The sequence below is a fragment of the Pungitius pungitius genome, chromosome 13, assembly GCF_949316345.1.
Source record: "Pungitius pungitius chromosome 13, fPunPun2.1, whole genome shotgun sequence".
Taxonomy (NCBI): Eukaryota; Metazoa; Chordata; class Actinopteri; order Perciformes; family Gasterosteidae; genus Pungitius; species Pungitius pungitius.
This window is the reverse complement of record NC_084912.1, coordinates 15,609,347-15,629,974: the sequence shown is the minus strand read 5'-3', so window position 1 is coordinate 15,629,974 and position 20,628 is coordinate 15,609,347. Positions and strand designations below refer to the sequence as shown.

The 20,628-nt window shown below is 45.6% G+C and overlaps 3 protein-coding genes across 5 annotated transcripts; 1 reads left to right on the top strand and 2 right to left on the bottom strand.

The window, feature by feature from the left end:
- Nucleotides 1-609: 609 nt before the first annotated feature.
- On the bottom strand, nucleotides 610-6,647 carry mcmbp (minichromosome maintenance complex binding protein). The gene is made up of 16 exons (XM_037465017.2): nucleotides 6,452-6,647; nucleotides 5,773-5,864; nucleotides 5,529-5,669; nucleotides 5,350-5,391; nucleotides 5,189-5,278; nucleotides 4,930-5,059; nucleotides 4,448-4,587; nucleotides 4,196-4,293; nucleotides 3,945-4,123; nucleotides 3,021-3,144; nucleotides 2,781-2,898; nucleotides 2,520-2,685; nucleotides 2,277-2,410; nucleotides 1,572-1,736; nucleotides 1,364-1,452; nucleotides 610-1,024 (listed from the first exon to the last, which is right to left on the bottom strand). The coding sequence occupies exons 1-16, from the start codon at nucleotides 6,510-6,512 to the stop codon at nucleotides 898-900; spliced, it is 1,896 nt and encodes a 631-aa protein (XP_037320914.2). The 5' UTR covers nucleotides 6,513-6,647; the 3' UTR covers nucleotides 610-897.
- Nucleotides 6,648-7,008: 361 nt separating this feature from the next.
- On the top strand, nucleotides 7,009-14,663 carry sec23ip (SEC23 interacting protein). Of its 2 annotated transcripts, XM_037465422.2 has the most exons (18): nucleotides 7,031-7,258; nucleotides 7,863-8,368; nucleotides 8,500-8,707; nucleotides 8,803-8,996; nucleotides 9,170-9,259; nucleotides 9,334-9,454; nucleotides 9,841-9,930; nucleotides 10,023-10,164; nucleotides 10,308-10,516; nucleotides 10,630-10,727; nucleotides 10,806-10,958; nucleotides 11,207-11,302; nucleotides 11,387-11,554; nucleotides 11,625-11,780; nucleotides 12,071-12,173; nucleotides 12,560-12,742; nucleotides 12,815-12,977; nucleotides 13,523-14,663. In XM_037465422.2, exons 1-18 carry the CDS (start codon nucleotides 7,126-7,128, stop codon nucleotides 13,602-13,604), a joined length of 2,895 nt encoding a protein of 964 aa, XP_037321319.2. In that variant the 5' UTR covers nucleotides 7,031-7,125; the 3' UTR covers nucleotides 13,605-14,663. The 2 variants fall into 2 exon arrangements, with proteins under 2 accessions (XP_037321317.2, XP_037321319.2); XM_037465420.2 differs by having other exon boundaries at nucleotides 7,009-7,258; nucleotides 12,560-12,977.
- csgalnact2 (chondroitin sulfate N-acetylgalactosaminyltransferase 2) lies at nucleotides 14,599-19,804 on the bottom strand. 2 transcript variants are annotated; one of them, XM_037465423.2, is made up of 8 exons: nucleotides 19,673-19,804; nucleotides 16,853-17,704; nucleotides 16,561-16,777; nucleotides 16,314-16,415; nucleotides 16,050-16,228; nucleotides 15,877-15,971; nucleotides 15,414-15,495; nucleotides 14,599-15,340 (listed from the first exon to the last, which is right to left on the bottom strand). In XM_037465423.2, exons 2-8 carry the CDS (start codon nucleotides 17,502-17,504, stop codon nucleotides 15,048-15,050), a joined length of 1,620 nt encoding a protein of 539 aa, XP_037321320.1. In that variant the 5' UTR covers nucleotides 17,505-17,704; nucleotides 19,673-19,804; the 3' UTR covers nucleotides 14,599-15,047. The 2 variants fall into 2 exon arrangements, with proteins under 2 accessions (XP_037321320.1, XP_037321321.1); XM_037465424.2 differs by lacking the exon at nucleotides 19,673-19,804 and adding an exon at nucleotides 17,813-19,065.
- Between the last annotated feature and the right edge of the window lie 824 nt (nucleotides 19,805-20,628).

Sequence of the window (20,628 nt, the reverse complement as noted above, 5' to 3'; positions counted from 1 at the left end):
TTTAAGTTAATAGCTGTAATGCAGTTTTAATACTGAGGTTTTTTTAAAACTTGGAGCATGATTGCAAACACTGGAGCAGTTGTCCAGCAGACCTGCTGCGAGGAACCCAAACGCTCAACATTCCCGGTATACACCACAATGCTTTTTTTATTTTGTCTTTTTATATGCAGAAGCTGGCAGTTATGTTCCATTCTGTATTTGCTGGGTGAGATTTTCCTCCATTTCCTTCTTGTTTTTACACCAAGTGCTTTTGCGACCACCTCCGTTTTGTCTGGTTGTCCCCCACCCTCCTATAAGGACCCCGAGCATGACAAACTACCATGTGACTTGAGGTCTTAAAGCATTTGATTTGCACTGTTTAAGCACATTTTTCCACCATAGCACCATTACATTTGAATGTGCGTGGTCATCTTTCCTCTTTACCAACTGACTGTCATTGTTTTCCACGGTGTTCTGAGATTGTATTGTATATTAAAGTATCCTATTTATTCTTATCCTCTTTGGGTGTTTTTACTTGAAGTTTATTGTACACTTTGTCCCAGAAGCTTTTTTTGTTGAAATAAAAAATATGTAAATGGATAAACATTTGTTGCATGAGGTTTATTGTCAAACAGCAATTCTCCATGCCAGCATATCAAAAGTGTGCTCTTTCCAACAACTCGCTATATATTTATTCAAACTCAAAATTAGAACCAATTCTACAGACCTTACTTAATTATTTCCAGGAATCTTACTCTGCAGCATCGCAGGCGGGGACATTAAAGGTCAAATGAGGTAAAGAAAATGAACCAACCAATGTTCAAGTCATTAAAAGTTAAACCATGTGAACTAAATGCATGAAAAACATCTTTATTACTTTCTTTTAGGTATTAAACAAAAGTAAGGCATCTTGATTGATCACTGCTCGTTGCCGTTGACACACTTGTGCTGCTCCATCCGACTCCTTCGCAGCGCCTCGATCTGTTTGGTTTGGAGCCAACTGTCTCTGGACAGAGAGGTCTGTCCCCGGCTCAGAGACAGCAACCTGAGGGGACACACACACACACTTCAGTTTCCCTGCCCAGGCAAAGTATTGAACTATTTTATTTCGTAATGTGGACCCATGATCACTGTCTCTGGACAGAGAGGTCTGTCCCCGGCTCAGAGACAGCAACCTGAGGGGACACACACACACACTTCAGTTTCCCTGCCCAGGCAAAGTATTGAACTATTTTATTTCGTAATGTGGACCCATGATCCTCATTTTCCATTGTTGTAATAATGGCTTGTTATGCTTTAACACTTTTAAAGACTGCTTCACATGCTGCTATTCTTACTAGTTAACAAACTGAAGGAGGCTCATGTGAACTTAGTCACAACCCACCTCGCCACTACAAGCATCCTGTGCAGGTCCTCGGCAGAAATGCTCTGCGGGTCGTCCTTCCTCATATCCACAAAGTCATCCTCTACTGACTGAGGACACCAGAAACAAGCGGTTAAAGGCCACTCAAATGCACCAATAATAAACCGAATGAGGATTAGAAAAAACACATACTAAGGCCTGGTAACCAGGACCCAGCTGGTCATCTCACCTTTGTCACTTCGTCTGAGATGCTATAGCGCAGCAGCCGAGCCACGCTCAGGTACACCCTGAACTTGTTCAGCTGTGAAGCCTGTGGATGCGTGTGGATGCTGCTGAGGTACTCGTCCATGTCGGGCGGGGCCACCTGAGGCTGTAGGTGTATCCGGCAGTCGGACTGTGGAGTAAAGGACAATAGGAACATGGTCACTTTGCCTAGAAATACCGTAGCACACACAAGAACAAAATGCAGCTTTACTTTTTGCTGTTGTTTTTAAAAACACAGGTGTTGCTATGCAAAAGTAGGCTCTGCCTGCTGCGTGCACGCCGAGTTTGGCACGTTCCCAAAACTTCAAAGTGGCCAGACAGGAGCAAAGCCTGAAGCACGCGGGCAGCTGGAAGGTGGAGCTGATCACCGGCCAAATCGCCATTCACTGTAAACACAGGCGTGCACTTCTAATCAACCCTGGGAGCGGCTCGCGGCGCGCTGCCCTTCAGCGCGGGACTAACGGGGGGCCGAGCCTGACGCCTCTCCCAGGATTGTTCCTTTGGCACACAGCTGCCACCATGACAACACATTAGACCGCCGCACAGGAATAGCACACGGCACATTCCTCGGGCTGCTCACAACAAAGTGAGACCCGAGCTAAAGCCGCTGGCTGGAGGGGTCGCTACAGCCGGGCCAATGGCAGCCCGGGGGGGGGGGGGTTGTCCTCACCGGCAGCAGCGAGCGGCCCTCTGACGCGATCAGCACGTTAATGTTGCAGGGGAATTCCATCTGGTGGAAGTTAAAGTCATAATCAACCTTCTGCCACGAGATCACGTTCCCCAAGGCCGTCACGTTACGCACACCTGCGTGACAAAAACAGACACAACATACAACCCGTTTAGCGCCAGCCCAATGGAATCCCACCGATGGAGTCCACAGCATTACCCCCCCCTCCCCCCTCCAGGGCCTCACCTGTCGTGTCCAGCTGCCCCTGCTCCAGCCGGGATTCATCCAGGAAGAGGGAAGTGTTTTTGGCCAGCTGCAGGGCCCCGCTCAACAGCCGGTTGGCGCCATAGTCCTTTTTCGGCACTAATCGCATCTGGTTCATATTCTGGAGCGTCATGCCCAGGTAGTACGACTGCAGGAGGGGAGGGTGGAGGAACTTTTGTGATGCTTCCAGAACAAGCAATAAATAAACAGATGGATGATCAGGCGGTGACAGAGTTGACTCACGGACGGCACGAGCTGCTGGATGATCTGGTAAAAGCGCTCTGTGTACGAGGCGTCAGTCGGACAGCCACTCAGGTTCAAGGTGAACTTCCCCAGTGGGAGAACATCATGTCTATGGTACCTGCAAGAAAATTAACCACACTGTTAAATATACATGTATATATATAAATATTTTTTTAAAGCGCCATTGGCTTTAGCATGAAGACGCAAGAAGACAGCAAGGGAGCCTCTAACTTAACGCACACGTTAGAAATGAGGTGCAGAATGAGGTATTCGGCAGCCAGAGCGTCTCCCAGAAGGATGTGGGTGAAGTAAGCGAGCAGCTCTGTCCTGATGGCGGCCATCTCGCTCCGGGTAGAAGATAAATCTAAGGAGGAAGGATACAGAGGTAAACACAAGTCCTTACGGCTGCTACAGGCATGCGCTCCTCTAATGTCTCGTGGGTAGGATCTGTTGACATCTAGCGGTGGGGGTGCAGATTGTAGCCGACCTGAACTTGTGCCGTGTGCAAAGAGATGGTCTCTGTGAGGAGCCGGGGTTCGGTTCTGCTTTGATTTAACGTCTTTGCAAAGAGCTGACGAAGCATGCATCATCATCATCATCATAGTACAGAGTGTGTGACTCAGCAGGACGGGGCTCAACGTTGTGTGTCACAACACTGTCAAGGTGTCGCAGAGGCCCCACTGATAATACAAAGTATTTAGGCCTGTTCTATTCTTGTTTCTGTTTACAACAATAATCGTGTCAACGGTGTTTTAAGGTTTTACCAAAAAGCGACCATGTTGTTTTTATGACCAATTGAAATATTGATTTGTTGGCTGAGCTGCAGACATCAGGCTATTTCAGCGAAGCTTACGCATGCGGTCTACACACTCGCAAGTGCAGGGCAACACGTGTCACACCAGCCCACTGTCAGTATGCAAAATCAGATGGACGGCAGCTAGGCTCATTTACATAAGAGTAAAACTGCAGTGAAAAAGGTGCCGTCCCCTTTAGCAAATATTTCCACAGATCTATTCCGACACTGTGCAATAATTCAGCTTTGTGTCAGCGTAGATGTGGTCCAATAGCCTGGTATGGAAAAATGAGGTTGAAATATTCATGATAACTGGCGTTTTGGGTCATTCAAACACAAGGGGAAAAGAGAAGACGAGTATTTGTCCTCACAGGCACCGTCGTCGTCCCCGCCGCCGGCGGCGGCAGGCAGCAGGGGGTTGTTGTGTGGCAGCCGATTGGCGTAGAGCATGTGCAGGCGGGGCACCAGCGAGGCCGGCGGGCTGTGCACTCTCTGCTCCTCGGCCGTCTCCATGCTGGCTGCGGGGTCCAGGAGGAACGAGATGGCGTCGCTGTGCAGACACGCCAACAATAAGCAACAAGCACCTCGACTCCGAAAGGACTGTGAAAGGGTGGTGCCTTACTTCTCGTCGCCCAGTGCGCCGAGAGCCGGGCTGACGGAGAGGATGCCGAAGACCTCTATGGTGTCGTTCAGCTGGAAGCTGTCCCAGTCGTCGTACACCTGCCAACGACGCGCACATTTCAGCCAGTTGGCCGGTAACAGCAGTAAGTCTCAGAAATCTCCCGCTAGAGAAGAGCGATGCCTCTCTGACCAGGTAATGAAAACCAGTTGGGGAGGGGAGGGACCAAAGCCCTGTGTTAAGGTAAAAACCCACCTTGAGGAGGCAGGAGGGGCCTTTCTCTCCTGGCAGGGGGAAGTTGAGGTTGAGACGGGAGGCCATTTGGCTGGAAGGAGCTTCTGGCTCCCGGCGCTTACAGTCACCATTGCCGTGCTGTTCTGATGGTGTTTGAGGACCTGCAGAGAGAAGAGGAGCAATCCAATCTTTATACTTTTATTGTGATTTATATAATCTAACAAATCAAATAAGTAATGACCTGTGTGTAATAATTCAGAGAGAGTTTCCCAGAGTGGAACAATGGAAAGATGTTTTTACCTGTGGGTTACACAAGTAGTCAAAGAGAGGAGTTTACATAATGGATCACGAAAAAAGAATGAACTACTATCCAAAAATCAGTGAAACACAACCGTCATTTCCGGATATTATTCAAAAGTAAGACTTGTGTCTGTTAAAACACTGAATGGAGGACTATTTTGTTTTGCATTCTGCACCAGGTTCTCTTAAACAGCAGCTCGTACCGGCATGCGGCTCCCTCTGCTTCTGCGGTTGTGTGTCCATGTCGTCGTCTTCCTCGTAGCTCCGTTTCTGTCGAGCCGGGGCATACGAGGTGGAGGGAACGTCTCTTGCTTGGCTGGAGCCGGCATAGCAGTGTGACAGAATTAAGGGAAACTAGGGCGCACCACTAAGAAAATACATTCAGACACTAGTCGCATGAACATGTGACAAAATCCAGTTTGAGAAACATTTACATACATCATCTTGACAAGATTAGGATATCTGCTTCACCCAGGGACTTTCTCCAGGGATCGGCACACAGTAGAAAGTCTGTCTTTGTGCAGTCCATATTTTTTTGGAGTTTAAATCCACCTGCAGATGTACACTGTTAGCTCAGCTGAATTAGAAAAGAGGGATTTATGGATCTCTCAAGTAGTACGTACCCCAGGTTCAGTCACATCTTTGTACTTCCCAGAACGAACCACCTGGGAATAGTCAAACAGTCTAATCAGATGATGCTGTGATGACGTCTAATGCATCGTGAATGCAAAACCCATTGCCCTGGACACATGAGAGGACTGTACATGTATAACTGCACGGGGGAGGTCAAGGAAGTGCTTACCTTATCATTTGTAGATGGATTAACAGCCTCATACTCTGCCATGTAGAACTCCAAATCAAACATGTCTTGGATTAGGCAGCGAAACTTTACCAGGCTGTTTGGTTTCAGGTAGTGAAGAGGGACATCGTTTAAAGACGGGACCTGTGCCAAAATGAAGGTAGTTGTGGTTTACGTTGAAACGGGCGTGCAAGTGTGCAGGCATATTCTGCATCTCTTTGGAATAAACCCCTGAGAGCTGCATTACCCAGTTGTGAGCGTCGTTTTCTTTCAGATGATCTTCAAAGAATTCAACCGCTTTCTCCTCCCATTCTGAGTTTGGTTTGTTCTGGGAAGCAGCTAGAATAGAGCAAAGTTTCATTTATTATCGTGCCTTGATAACAGAGCCTCAGCATTGAGAAGATCAGTGATTAGTTTTCATTTAGCCTCATGAGCATGGGATAAACAAACAAAATTTGCTGTTGAATCCTCCAAGTATTTGTTGCGGTGTGAAGAACAATTAATCAAATAAAAAAATAGCTAGGATTAAGTATTTAAAGGACTACTTGCCAATAAAATTGCATTTTTAAATAACTATACATTATCTTGACAATGAAATAACTAAATATTTCAATCAATCCAAAACCATTCAGTGCATTCAGGGAAGTTAAGGTGGTTTTAGTAGACTTTAATCACCCGTGAACGCATCATGTCGTGGACCTTTTTAATATGTTTGAAACACGCAGCACTTCATCTCGTCACTCTGTGAATAACGACACCGGAACAAGCTGCAACACACCAGCGGTGTAGGTTTCAACCCGCATATTAATACATTGTTTTTCATTTCCTCGGAGCTACTTGCCAGGAGCATGGCAGTTAGCCACACAGCTAACTGGCTAAGTTCGCGAGCTCTCTTTAAACGAGTGAAGTTCCGGTGCGTCTCTTACCAAACATGCCCTCGACCACACCGAGAGGGTTGTTGATCCAGTCGTGTGTGGAAGGCATCATTGGGTTCGGACTAACGTCTGAAGGGTTTGAAATATAATAACGTTAAAAGAAGGTATTAGTGAAAACTCGTATTCTGTTACTTTCACATACAGGATAGCAGAAGTGAGGGCGGGAAATTTGCGTCACCATTGGAAAAGCGTAGTTTGCTTGTTTTGTATCACAGGGACCGACCGGAGTGCGGAGCTGTCACACCGACTGAATACTGAAACGTGCTGTGTTTTTGAGTTGGCTTGGTGTATAGCGAGGAGACCCCTCTTATATTATTCATGTTCTATTATTATAATATTCTTAATTCATATAATTGGTTATTTTATCCCATTAAAAGGACAAACAGACACCGGTTCGCTGTATGTAAACAATTTGACCTATAGGCGGCAGTAGTGAGAAAAATGCTGTATTTTTCCTACAATTTATGAAAACGGTCAAACGACGGACGTGGATTTAGTAGATCTATAGATCATTGTTTAGCCATCTTGTAGTACTAGTACACGTCGTCGATGCTTTATAGATCAATGAAATCTGTGAGCTCAGCGAAACAACTGTTTGGAGAACTGAGCGATCACCCCGGAGCTGCGGCAGCAACATTAGTGGCTACGTGTAATTCTGGGGCAAAATGGCAGATAGAAAGAATAATAATGCTCCCAACAACAGTGCAAATTTACTGTTTAGCGCGGCTCCGGAGTTTAACTTCAACCTGCCTTTCATGCCAGTGAGTCGGGCCACTGGTCCGGCGGTGTTGTCAGGAGGTGAGATTAAATACCAACTGAAGAAATGCCTTTAACATTAGCGCTGTCGTTAGCAGGCTAAGCTAGCTAGCTAACCCGGTTCCTGTGCTGCTACTGGCTGCCATTACGAGTAAAAGTGAGACAAACAAGGAGAAACAGCGCGTTTGAGCTGTCGTTTCAGAGAGGATGTGTTTTGTTCAGACTGAACCTAGTCTCATGCTACATGAGCAGGATTTAAGTCATCAAAACATCGTCTGTCTTGAAATTGGCCACATCCTGTCAATTTATTTTAGTGATGTTCTATTATCTAAAGCTAAAGTGGTTCGTTGATAATTGTTTTCAGCAATGTATAATCCTTGAATTAGTTGAATCTATAATAGCCCTTCATATCACTGTAAATAGAATTCTTTTGAGCTATTGGACAAAAGATCAGTAGATATCAGAAGTTAATTGACATTCTTCTCTTTTTTCCGCCATGTCATGGATTAGACTTTTTAAAAGAATCGTCAGCTGTATTTTACTCCACTTCCTCTGTTGTGTTGAAACGTGTCAATGGTTTTGGGTGTCCTTTGTAGAGGCACAAACACATGTGATCGCTGTTGAAATGACTGCTCTGATCCATTAGTTGATTCCACCGATGTTGGAGAAGAAGACAGCTTCCTCGGTCAAACCTCTGCCAACGGGCCACCCCCCTCCACATTCAACTACTTCTCCAGCCCCGTCACCAGCAGTGACCCGTTCGCGGCCATCGGCCAGTCGCCATGCCCGCCGCCGGCCCCGTCTACAGCCCCGACATCAATAGGCGCCGCGTCCTTTCCCAGCGGTGTCGGCATGGCCCCGCAACCCCCGCCGGCCTCACAAATGAATCCTGCACCCCCGGCGTTCGGCAGTGCAGTTTACCAAAGTCCGATGGGACGTCACACTCCTCCCCCCCACACGATGACCCCGCCGCCTCCCCAGATGCAGCCACAGAGTCATAACCCGTACCGACACACGCCAATAAGCAGCAGAGCCAGTCCGTACATTCCGGCTCCAGAGGTGCTGCCTCTAATGCACACACCTCAGCAGAACCCGTACGCCCTCAGCTCGCCGCCACAGACATTCCCGCTGTCAGGGCCCACATTCACAAAAGTACGTATAAGCTTTTTCTCCGTGGCTGTCAGACGTGTTAAGTTATTGAAATCGGTAATAACTGAAAACCATCTATAAGCCTCCTATGCCATCATCATTAGTGATCATTTTTTTTCCTCTTATGTCTTCAGCCTCCTCCCACACAGTTTCAAGGTCCTCCGCCTACAGCCACCACCAGTGGAGCGATAGTCCCTGCTGGTCCCATGATGCCCCACAATTACAATGTCTACGAGGCTGTTCTGCCTCACTGGTTCTACTGCAAGCAAGTGGAATCAAAGAGTGTCTGGCTTCCATTCAGTATCATTGACTCGCTTCAGCTAGAGGAGACATACAACTCAGGTGTGTAGTTTCTTTCAATGTTTTTCTCCAGCCGTCTGCCTCGAGCAATGCAACGGAAACGCTCTAACCCGTCTGTGGGATTTCTGCTCTTACAGTTCAACCAGACCCAGAAAATGTGATCATACGAACAGACGGAGGTCGGTACGACGTGCAGCTCTATGACCGCCTGCGGACTCCGGTGTACTGGGAAGAGGAGCCCACAGAGGTCCGTCGCTGCAGTTGGTTCTACAAAGGGGACACGGATAGTCGCTTTATTCCTTACTCTGAGGAGTTCAGCGACAAGCTGGAGGTTTGTCTCACTATTACGTTGCCACAGAATATTTTGCTGTATAAATGGTTATTGTGTTGATGAGGGAAAACATCCTGCCAATTCCAGGCAAAACGTATCTCCTTTTCATTCACTTTTAATGTAACATGTTATAAATCAGTCAATATACCTAAGCAGTATGTCTTCAACTTCAGGCGGAATATAAGAAAGCTGTGTCTACCAACCAGTGGCACCGTAGGCTGGAGTTCCCATCAGGAGAGACCATTGTGATGCACAATCCAAAGGTAAACCTGTGTCTGATTTGAGTTAATAATTCCACCTATTGGTTGGACTTAATGACTTCTGTTTGCCTGCATAGGTGATTGTGCAGTTTCAGCCCTCCTCTATGCCAGATGAGTGGAGCACCACTCAGGATGGGCAGACCAGGCCCAGAGTGGTGAAGAGAGGGATTGATGATGACCATGACGAAGTACCAGATGGTAGTCAAGTTCCTCTGTGCCCAAGTTTATTTAATGTGAAGTGAAGGCACTTATTTTGAAAAAAAGATAAAAACGTGGCATGTACTATAACATTTTTGACGCCTAAATTGTAATAAAATAAAAGCTCCAGCAATCCAGCAAAAAACGCTTTCCTGGAAGTATTCATAGATAAGCTAATGGTCAGGTTATCATAAAGGGAGGTTAGTTATCTCAAAAGATTTTAGAGAAAGTACCAGCCAGCTATTTTATGAGGGACAGTTAAGTCTGATCCAACTGAGATGCATTTTAATACCTAACTGTTAAAGCATTGAAGATTATAAATGAGTGCAGTACAGACTTTAGGTGGATATTCAGGGGTGTGCAGATAAAACTTTCATCTTTTTCAGGTGAGCTCGCGAAGGTGGATCATCTTGTGTTCATGGTTCATGGCATCGGTCCTGTGTGTGACCTGAGGTTTCGGAGCATGATCGAGTGTGGTGCGTAAGCGAAGCATCATGCCGCTGGGCCGGCTCGGCCTCCACGGGGAAAGCATCCCTCAAGTAAACTGTGCACACCTCTTTGCTTTCAGTGGACGACTTCCGCAGCGTGTCACTGAAGCTGCTGCACAGCCACTTTGACAAACCGCTGGATGAGCACGCCATCAGCAGGGTGGAGTTCCTCCCTGTCCAGTGGCACACGGCACTACATGGAGATGCCACAGGGGTGGACAGGTGAGGTCAGGCAGGTTAACGCTGACTGAGGATCTTTTCGTTGAGATTTGTTAACAATAAGAAAAACATCACCAGACTTATTCTACTATATGTTTATTTTTCCCTCAACTATAGCCAAAGCACAGTCTTATTTCTCTTTGCAGGAGGATAAAGAAGATCACGTTGCCCAGCACTGGACGTCTACGTCACTTTACAAATGAGACTTTGTTAGATGTGCTCTTCTACAACAGTCCCACTTACTGCCAGACCATTATGGACACAGTCGCCCAAGAGATTAACAGACTTTATGCCCTGTTCATGACGAGGAACCCGGACTACACAGGAAGCACATCAGTGGCCGGACACAGCTTAGGTAAACACCAGGCGATGCTTAGCTTCCACACACTTGGCTTTGTTTGTTCTTCGTGTTTCACCTGGATTGTACTGTTGCTCCCCCCCCCCCCCCCCCCCCCCCCCCACCTGCAGGCTCCTTGATTCTCTTTGACCTCTTGTCAAATCAGAAGAGTGGCTCCTCTGCACCGGCCGTGCCAATCGTCCCCGCGGCGGATGGCAACACCCAACAGGTGCATAGACAGACGGAACCAAACGCTTGTTTTTGTAGTGTTTCCGTACACGGTGGTAATTTCTGCCTCTCCCGTCAGGTGGAAGCGCCTGCTGCCGCCCCTCCCGCTGTGGAAGAGGAGCCCAACGACGACGGGGAGGAGTTTGAGGATATTTCCGCCATGCTGGAACACCTGGGATTGTCTGAGTACAAGAACACCTTTGAGGAGGAGAAGATCGACATTGAATCTTTTGTGAGATTAAAAGCCCCCTTTGTCATAAATTCAGAAGCGTTCCCTTTAACTGCTAAGCCAAGGGAGTTTGTTGTTTACGAAAAAGCCAACACATACACATTTTATATAAAATAAAGATGTGGTCAAGGTCATTTGGGGGCATTTTAAATTTAAGGACTGGAATATCTGGGAGGTTATTTGATATCAGCTTAGCTTTTTGAAGATCTTCTTCTTTGTAAGATGTTTGCTGACTTTCACTTTTTTTTCAGCTTATGTGTACGATTGAGGACCTGAAAGAGATGGGCATCCCACTCGGTCCCAGGAAAAAGGTCGCCAAGTTCGTCAAAGAGAGAGTGACGAAGCAGGTACGGGAAGCCTCGTGAGCTCCTGCGAGGCTTGAGGGGCCGCTGGGGAGGATTAACAGTCCTGGCGTCTGTCTCGGTTTGCAGGCGGCACGTCAAGCAGCCCGGGAGAAGAAGGCGGAGGTCAAAGAGGTCAGTCAGGCCGCGGCGCCCCCACCAGCAGCCGAAGCTGCTCCCGATCTGTCTGTGAAGAAGCTTCCAGCGGGAAGCTCCGTACATGTCGACTACAACTACTTTGAAGTCGGCACTGGGCAGGTAAATGTGACCTCAAAGGCGATCCCGCGGATTCTGGCTTCATATTTTACTAACACCATTTGCTCTGCAGGTGTCAGTGGTTTACCACTCCCTGGACTTTGAGCCCATTCATTTCTTTGCCTTGGGTTCACCGATTGGCATGTTTCTGACTGTCCGAGGCCTGGAAAAGATTGAGGAGACGTACCAGCTGCCCACGTGCAAAGGATTCTTCAACATTTACCACCCGGTATGCAGCACGCACAAACATTACTGCTGATATTTTTCCAACTTCCAAAGTTTTAGCATGTTTCGCTTGATTTGAATAGCAAGTCTGGACATATAATTGTTGCGTAGGCTGGAGCTCTAGTTCTTAAAATGACTTTTTCACTTTCGAGTGTTATATTAAGGTTATGGAAACGTTTTCTCCTTAAACCTGACTCATTAGTCACCGAATGAAAACCCAAACTAAGAGGCTGAATAAACGAAAGCAGTGAAGCTGTTGTCTGATGGCTTCGTCAATGACTTGTTTTCCTTCAGTTGGACCCGGTGGCATACAGGATCGAGCCCATGATAATCCCAGACATGGACTTTAAGCCTGTTCTGATCCCACATCACAAAGGGAGGAAGAGGCTGCATCTGGGTAAGACCTCCACTGATTGTCATTATTATGTCTGCTTGCATCGCCCTTACATAACCAGACCGGTGGGTTCATGTACTGCTACGAGCATTTTAAAGTTTGTCAAGAGTTAATGCTGCATGCTGTTACATAAGAGCCCACTGAGTTTTTGTGTATGCATGCTCTGTCCTCAGTTCTGGCCTCTGTCTCTTATGGGTGGAGGGCCCTAGTTTGTGTGGTCGCAGAATACAAAGACTCTATTCTGAGTGTGTTTTGATGCGTTTCATTGTGATGACTAATGCATAACTACTAATCGGTCAAGTAAATAGTATATAGTTTGGTCTCTGGGTAGATTTTCTGCGATGCCATAAATCAGTCACATGATCAGCTTCTCCCTGCTGGTGTTTCAGAGCTGAAGGAGAGCCTCACCAGGATGGGCTCTGACCTGAAGCACGGTTTCATCAGCTCCCTGAGGAGCGCCTGGCAGACGCTCAATGACTTTGCTCGCGCTCACACCTCCTCCGCCCAGCTGCAGGCCGAGCTGGCCATGGTAGCCAATCAAATCGAAGAAGAGGAGAAGCAAGCGCAGGAGGGTGAGTTTGGTGGCCCTTCAATTCAAGTTCTGTATCGTGAGATATTTAAAATGCCACTCTGGTTTGTCACAGAACACAAGATCCCAGATATCCCAGAGCCTTTGAAGGAGGAGGAGCCTCAGATTAAGGTTGGGATGCTGAATGGAGGGAATCGCATCGACTACGTGCTCCAGGAGAAGCCAATAGAGAGTTTCAACGAGTACCTGTTTGCCCTCCAGAGTCACCTGTGCTACTGGTACGTCATAACCACTGCACAGTGTTAACTGGGTTTCAAATTCAGTCCGTTTACCAATGTGCATTACAACAAAGGCTGAAACGATTCATTAGTCGGTCAATGGGAAAATTATATTTTGAAATTTTAATTTAAAAAATGAATCTGAATACTTTTTCAAACAAATACCAAGAATGTAATGCTTCCAGCGGTTGGTCTCTTTGACTTCTGGCCACTTTAAAAGGATTTCTGATTCCAGATGATCATATTTGTTTCTTGGCGCTGTTTTGCCGAATTTCATCTCAACCATTAGGTTCCGATTGGCTGTACAGTGATCTTTTTTTCTCTCAGTTCGCATTTGATCCTCTATACAAAGTATGGTGTTTTTCCAAATCAATAGGTTTGAATAGTCAATGAACGATGGCTGGATCCATTTAGCTGCTTTGTTGTTGCCGCTGGTGACTGGAACTGATCCGGCGTTAATGTCATTAGTGACACCTGTGCTGCTCCTACTGCAGCTCGTGCGCTATGAGTCACCCGCTTGTATTAACTCTGCTGTCGTTTTGTAGGCAATCTGAAGACACAGCTCTACTCATTCTCAAGGAGATCTACAAGACCATGGGCATCCATCCAGAGCAGATAGCCCACTGACACAGTACCAGATGAAAATAAGCCGGTCTGAGACTTCCCCTTCTGCTTTGTTTCATGTCAGTTTACCTGGTTTTTATTTTCATTTTCTATTCGTGTCGTTCATTGTAATGTATGCAGATGAATAATATCGTATTATGCCATTTCTTAAATTAAGAAACATACAAATGAGCTTTGTGAGAAAGGCATGTTTGATATTACATTTTATGGTATAAATTATAGAAGTTTACTCAATATGCATCACAAAATAACTTATCAGCAGTTAATGAAGCACTGTTTTATTTAATGGACGACTTTCAAAATAAATCATTTCCATACTTGCTCATTTTCACTTGTGTGCTGCTGAGATGAGGAAAATATTTCTACAAAAAAACTAATATTAGCAAAACATGACTTAAAAAAGAACAGCAGAGGACTAGGTGCAAGAATAAGCTGCTTTGAGAGAAAAATAAAGCACTTCTTGCTAGTTAATGTAGTTTCACACCTGTCCTCAGTAACATCACACCTCCAACATCCACTCATTGTGAGATGGAATACATTTTAAAAACATTTCATGTCAAGCATGAAGTCTTGTACAACTTGCATGTATGAAACAAAGTTAGAAAAGTATTTACAAGTGTAGCTTTAACATTCAAACGCAGTCCAGTATTAGAACTCATAACGTAGTGAGTCACTCTCACCGGCCAGAAATGACTAGTGCTGTAAATGTTATCCAGACAATACTGTCCCACACAGACCTGATATCATAGTGCTGCATGCTATAAGCTAATCTCTGCCCCTGGCTCTTTGTCTATTAAATCATGCTGCTCTGTTGAAGTCGTCAGCAAAGAACAAAAGTGACTCACACAGAACACAAAATGACTTCCCTTTTTTCCCCCAATAACCTATAAATAATATCAACAGACTGCATACACAACTGCCAGTCACTTTTAACAGCAAACACTAATTTGTTTTGAAGCTAAACTTGCAGAAATGTACCAGTTGTGGGTCAAATTACATTATCCGAACAAAGTGCAATTTATTTTTCCTTTTGTCAATAGTAAATAAATAGTTGTAGCTTGACTTCTTACCTCTTTTGCAACTGCTTTCTCTCTCTGTTAAAACACTCTTCTACACATCAACAGCTTGTAGCTTTTGATCTGGTTTGATTCTTATTTTTTTGGGAGAGGAGGGTGATCCCCGGAAACAGCTGAAATCTGCTGCTTGAGGTCACATTGGAAGGTCGTCCGGCCGGAGCTGCTCCATCGGACGGCTCAATGAGAAGTTTAGTTTCCCCCCCAAGAATAATATCGGCATAAATACAATCCCCAGGACGCACTACCGGTTAGTTCTTATCCAGCAAGTGAAATATTAGTGGACTGACTGTGCATTACTGTTTAATAACGCGCTTGTACCATGTTGTTAGTTCACATTCATTCGTCTCCAGCTGTGAGCCGTCTAAGCGCTTCAGTCCTGGCTCTTCACCTCGGTCTTGAAGGCCTGCTTGCGTAGGTGAGCCTCGATCTCGTCCCGGAAAACGAGCATGCCCAGATGCGAGTGGGAGGCCTCGTTCATGGCCTTGGACTGGATGCACATGCGGTACTGCTCCGGCGTCAGCTCATCGGCGCACTGCTTCTCGTGCCACAGGTGGAAAAGCCCGGACACTGGCGCCCGGATCACTATGAGCTCGCCCCGGAGATACTTCCTGTACAAGTGGACGTCTTCCACGCCCCAGCCTTTGACCTCGAGATCAAACCCACCTGGCGGAGTAAACGTCAGGTCAACGGTCGTTTATCTTATCTTAGTTTAGTTTTTAATGGCATCCGTTCTTACCAATATTTAGGAAATCTGAGCGATACTGACACGTCATCCCGAAGCCAAAATCCCTCCAGAATCCAGCATCTTTCTTGTGAATCTATTTGAAGAGAGATTTGTACTTTAGTTTAGTCCTCACATATTCAGCTGAACTGAAACTAAATCATCATTTGATATAAATACTTGAGTGAAGTCCTTTCCTGCCTGCTTATTGTTTGCCTCATTTGGACTTTAGAGCTTTGACACTCATCGCAGAGGGTTTCTCTCGTAACTCGTAGTACAGAAATGACCTCGTGTGACGTGGAAACTTTAACTTACTAAGTCAACAACATTCGCGGACTGGTTGATAATGGGTTTGTTAAATGTCAGGAAAAAAAAGCACTTTAACGTTGCTGGCTGTCAGATGGCACTTCCCTTAAGAGAACACAGATTTAAATGATATTTGTACATATCCCATTAAGAGACAAATGTGATAACATACCAGTTGGAGTTCAGTCGGTGGAGCCAGCTCCAAATTCCCATAGACAATGGAAGGGTTGTACAGACTGAACACCACTGGATAGAACACTTTCTTATCTACAAAACAAACCGTTAGGTGCAATTTAGGGAAATACCACCAAAAACAAGAATATAAAACAATGCGTAAAAACCTACTTGGAGCAGCGTGGAGACGACAAGTGTTTAAGAAGTCAAGAGTAAAATGGATGTCGACATCACAAAAAAACATTAAGACGTCGCCTTTGTTCCAGGCGTGGGCTCCGATATCCAGACCACGACCTCGTGAGAACTCCTCGTCCACTGGGATCAGCGTGTAATTGGAGAAGTTCTCCTCCCTGGAAAACCACAAAGTAGATTTCAATGCCCAGAACTCATCCCTAACCAGAAACATTTTTCAAAAGCACTTTCGGAGGGACGAACCTCGACATTTTCTCCAAAGACAACCTCACGTCCTGCAGGCCTTCCAGCCCAAAATAAACCACTGTGAGATGTACTCGTCTGTCCTGCTGTATGCAAACCTCCCTGCAAACATAAATCATCATTTTCAGATGAATTTAAAAATCGCAAAGCAATGGTTAAATCCGGGGAAAGGTGTCCACGGAAGACGCATTTGGAGAGGACACGCCGGATAATGTCCAACAGACAGCCAGTTTGGGTTCACTCTCACCTGAAGTTGTGCAGGAACTGCAAGAACGTTTCTACTCTGCCTGCCAGTGGCACAATGATGTTAACAACCATTGCTGACGTTTCTACAGATGTGCTCCGGACTTTCATTAAGGGACCAAAGGGCCTGAAGAGCGTGACATGGCGGAAGCTGCTGGAATCCTCTTTGGAAAAGAAGAGCTCGTAAAGACTGCCTTTGTCTCGCTCTGTCCTGTACAGTCCTGGGAAACATGATAGAAAGCACATCAGTTACAGCCATCTCCTACTGGTCCACAGCCACGTAGTTTAGCCCTTACCTTCTGCAAAGTGACTGTCGGTGTAGGTTTGTCTCTGCATCGGCACGTCTTCCTCCACACCATCCTCCTCATCAGGGTTGTTGATGATGTCCAGCGCGGCCTCAACGACCTCCACCAGCTCGTCCCTGCGGTCTTTGCGCACAGGTTTCTCCTCTGGGTGCCGCGTCAGCCCCATCTCCAGTTGGTACACCTTGGCCGAAGTGAAACTCTCAAAGGGCACCAGGGCGTACTCGCTGGGGAGGCGTGCCCCCGTGTTGACCTCGGCCTTGTCGATCTGAGAATGCAGGTACTCCAGCAGATCTCCCGGCTCTTGGTCTTTCGTCTCAGCCAGGCCCTGCACCCCGGGGAGCTCCTTCTTGTCCTGCAGGAGCTTTAGCTTCTCGCCCATTTCCTGCAGCTCCTGCTTGAGCTGGGTAATCTGCCGCTTGAGACTGGCGGCCCGGCTCAGGTGGCGCTCCTCCTGTTCCTGCAGCAGGCCCTGGTAGTACTCCTTCCCATAGGAATCGCCCGCTAGGCCGGGCAGGGCCAGGCCGACGTCTGCTGGAGGGGTGCACTCCAGCAGGTATGCAAAGAGCAGCAGCACCAGCAGCAGGAAGAGGCCCAGAAAGAACCAGCGGACCCGGCCCTGGAGCGTCAACCCCCTCCTGGGCATCACGCTTGCACACAAGCTATAGCTGGCAAGTCTGCATTCCGCTTCCCCTACGATCACATTACTTACAGAGTGCTTCTGCACAGCATCCCAGAAGGTCCGAGGGGCCTTTGTGTCATTTTTCCTGTGAAGGTATTGTTTCTTGGCTCTGACCTATAGCTGTCTTCATACATTTCTCCTGGGTAAATCCATGTGATGATCACCTATGTAAAAATCACAGAAGTCCTCAATTAGACAACACATTTTACTCTATGCAGGGAGGGAGCCACTAGTGGAGACTTTCAGAGAACTCGTTCTGTGGATAAACATACATGAAATGTAGTAGATGATTGACCAGATACTCAGGAGACAGTAGCACCTCCATGATACAACATTGTGGTACCATTCAAGCAACCTTGACCAACCGGTCAGTGGCATTTAATTAAGGGGATGGATCCCACATTCTTCTGTAGCAACGCGTTCACCATGTTTTCAACTTTTATTACATTCCGAAGATTTGATATAAATCTGAAAAAACGGGAAAGGAAGAACTGAGCTTCACTTGGAGAGCGAACACACACACGGCGACTAGCTGTCCAAGCTAAACAACAGCAGAGGAAAACTGGTGGGCGAGCGCCACGGCAAGCCGCTAAATGAGGACTTCCGGTTGAAAGGGTTCCTTTCAAAATAACAGCACGGCACTCTCTAGAAGATCTATCCAATTACAAAAAGAGGCGCTTTGTTGAATGAAAGGATGTATAATGGGGAAAGAATATGTAAAAGACCACAGTATTTAAAAGGGGTATTATTGTTATGTTGCCATAAGCTGCAGTGATCTCATACAGTCCTCAGCATGGAGCCTTACAAACCCCATCTTATCCAACATATACCACACACACACACACAATTCTTTCTTGAAGGTCAAACAGTCACACTTACAGCTCAAGCACTCAGCAAACAAAGTGATGCCGTTTCTCCATTCTGACAGTCCTAGTCTTCACCTGGCATCAACACGTTGTAAATCAACCTCAAGACTGCTATAATGAAACCAGCAGGGTTCCGAGTCCAATACAATACACACAAAGAAGTCACTCTGTTGATTTCAAGGTTTCCCCCATTAAAAAAAGAGGACAAAGACAAAACCTCTGCAATGAGAACTGCTTGTTTTGTGGTTCCAATGCAGAACCACAACTCCCAAAAGGAAGATGTATCATACAGGATTTTCTTCCCTATTGTACAATCACGCAAACAGAGACAGGCACAACACATTTCAGAGGAAGCCCGTAAACTCCTTCATTCTCACTTCTATGTTTTATTCTATGTTTCTTCCCTTTTTTCCCCATCGAAGGGTTTTTCCATATTTTGGGGAGTTTTTCCTGTGCCGATGTGAGGGTTTGGGGACAGAGGATGTTGCATGTGTACAGACTGTGAAGCCCTCTGAGGCAAATTTGCGATTTTGGGCTATACAAAATAAAATGAATTGAATTCAAAGAGTGTTTCAGTATCACAAGGAACTTTCTCGAGAGACATACTTTTCACACAAACTCAGCCAATGCTTTACAAAACCACAAGGTCCTTTATATTCAAGCTGCCGAGGACCACGTCAAGAGACACATGCAACACGGAATTGGAAGAAAGTACAGGTTCAACGCGGCCTTTGTATAAATACATGCCCTTTCTTAATAAATCGTCATATTAATCTAACCTCATGAAGACTAAACATATACCTTTGGAAGTTTGAGTAAATGTACTAACATATTTCTTAAGACTAATAAAGGAAGATAAAGTGAGTTGTGTTAAAAATTACATATTTTATATTATATATATATATTTATATATATATATTATATTCATCAAACTGTCATGGGAAAAAAGTCATAGCAAGGGCCTTTTTGAAAGTACAAGTCCAAAGTGAATTTAGCACTAACATTTGGAAATAAACCCGTCTTATGCACGTTTTTCTACTCAGCCCATACGTCTTTAGCCAAATTTACGCACTTTCTGTCGCTGTGGAAAATGTGCTAAGTTAACATAAATAGCGTGTATACATTACTTTGAAAATCTAAACCGGATATTAACAGGGTTATGTAGCTAGCTTAGCGATGATCGGAGCTTCATTTTGATTTTGGGTTCTTATATATCCAGCAAAGGGCGTGCTGAGCAGTTGTAATAGTTTTCAAACAACTACTCACATAGTTCCGTCTTTGTCCATTCCTGCCTGTGCTTACAGCTGTGAGTTTAGTGTAAAATCAGGAGCAGCATACAACCTGAGCAGCAAAATGCCACGGAGCCGAAAGAAAAGAGTGGATATAGTCTACTTCCGGTCAACAACCAACCAATGGGCGCGTTGCTAACAAGTGTCGTCATCCCACACGCTGAAGCTCCTCGCTCATAATAAAACTGTTTGTTTTCTAGGCAACAAAAGGTTTTCCGTAATATGAAATTTTACAAAATGTAATATTTTACGGCCTATCTACCGCCTATCTACCGTGAAAAAACATGTATATTTCTGATAAATATCGGTTAAAAACTTTTTTGCGGCTCGTTGTGTACAGTTAAACTAATAAAACGATCTCTTTTCTGTGACGTCACACTGATTGACAACTAGAATGGATCACTTCTTACGTAAACGCTAACTGGAGACAGATCACTTGTATAATGTTTAAACATGACATCTGTTATCATTATGGTTCATTGAGCAAACCGGGAAATGTTCCCATTATGTTCTATATTTAGTCATTTCCTTCATTAATTCCCATTAAGAATGACAGCCAGAAGACACCATCAGCCTGAAGCACCACAGATAATGTGATGACTAGTCTGTCACATATCTATTTTAATTCTTGTAATCAGTATTGGATCCCTCCACGTTTTACAGGCCAAAAAGTCATAAATCATATATTCGGTGGACTTGATCGCACCAGCTAAAGATCCCAGTCCCCTTCCAATTCCTCCTCCCTTCGGGCTCATGCTGTCATTAGGACTCATTCAAACAACAATAACAACAACAAGCCCAACAGAAGCTGCAGAGTACAAAGGACATAATACAATGAAACTTGAGTGATGTTTTCAGACAGCATCTATTAACTAGGTTTATGGTTAGGGTTAACATAAAAGTACAAATAGGAAGATCATTACAAAATCAATA

Bases quoted from the DNA above. Each gene is read 5' to 3' on its own strand.
- mcmbp (XM_037465017.2), bottom strand. From the start codon at position 6,512: ATGATGCCTTCCACACACGACTGGATCAACAACCCTCTCGGTGTGGTC. The intron at 1,737-2,276 runs GTGAGGACAACC...TTTACTCCACAG, and splicing joins AGGGCCGCTCGCTGCTGCCG to TCCGACTGCCGGATACACCT. The intron at 1,025-1,363 runs GTGGGTTGTGAC...GTGTCCCCTCAG, and splicing joins AGGATGCTTGTAGTGGCGAG to GTTGCTGTCTCTGAGCCGGG.
- sec23ip (XM_037465420.2), top strand. From the start codon at position 7,126: ATGGCAGATAGAAAGAATAATAATGCTCCCAACAACAGTGCAAATTTA. The intron at 9,260-9,333 runs GTAAACCTGTGT...TTGCCTGCATAG, and splicing joins TTGTGATGCACAATCCAAAG to GTGATTGTGCAGTTTCAGCC. The intron at 11,303-11,386 runs GTACGGGAAGCC...CTCGGTTTGCAG, and splicing joins AAGAGAGAGTGACGAAGCAG to GCGGCACGTCAAGCAGCCCG.
- csgalnact2 (XM_037465423.2), bottom strand. From the start codon at position 17,504: ATGCCCAGGAGGGGGTTGACGCTCCAGGGCCGGGTCCGCTGGTTCTTT. The intron at 16,416-16,560 runs GTGAGAGTGAAC...TTATGTTTGCAG, and splicing joins CAGTTCCTGCACAACTTCAG to GGAGGTTTGCATACAGCAGG. The intron at 15,496-15,876 runs GTATGTTATCAC...CTCTTCAAATAG, and splicing joins CACCGACTGAACTCCAACTG to ATTCACAAGAAAGATGCTGG.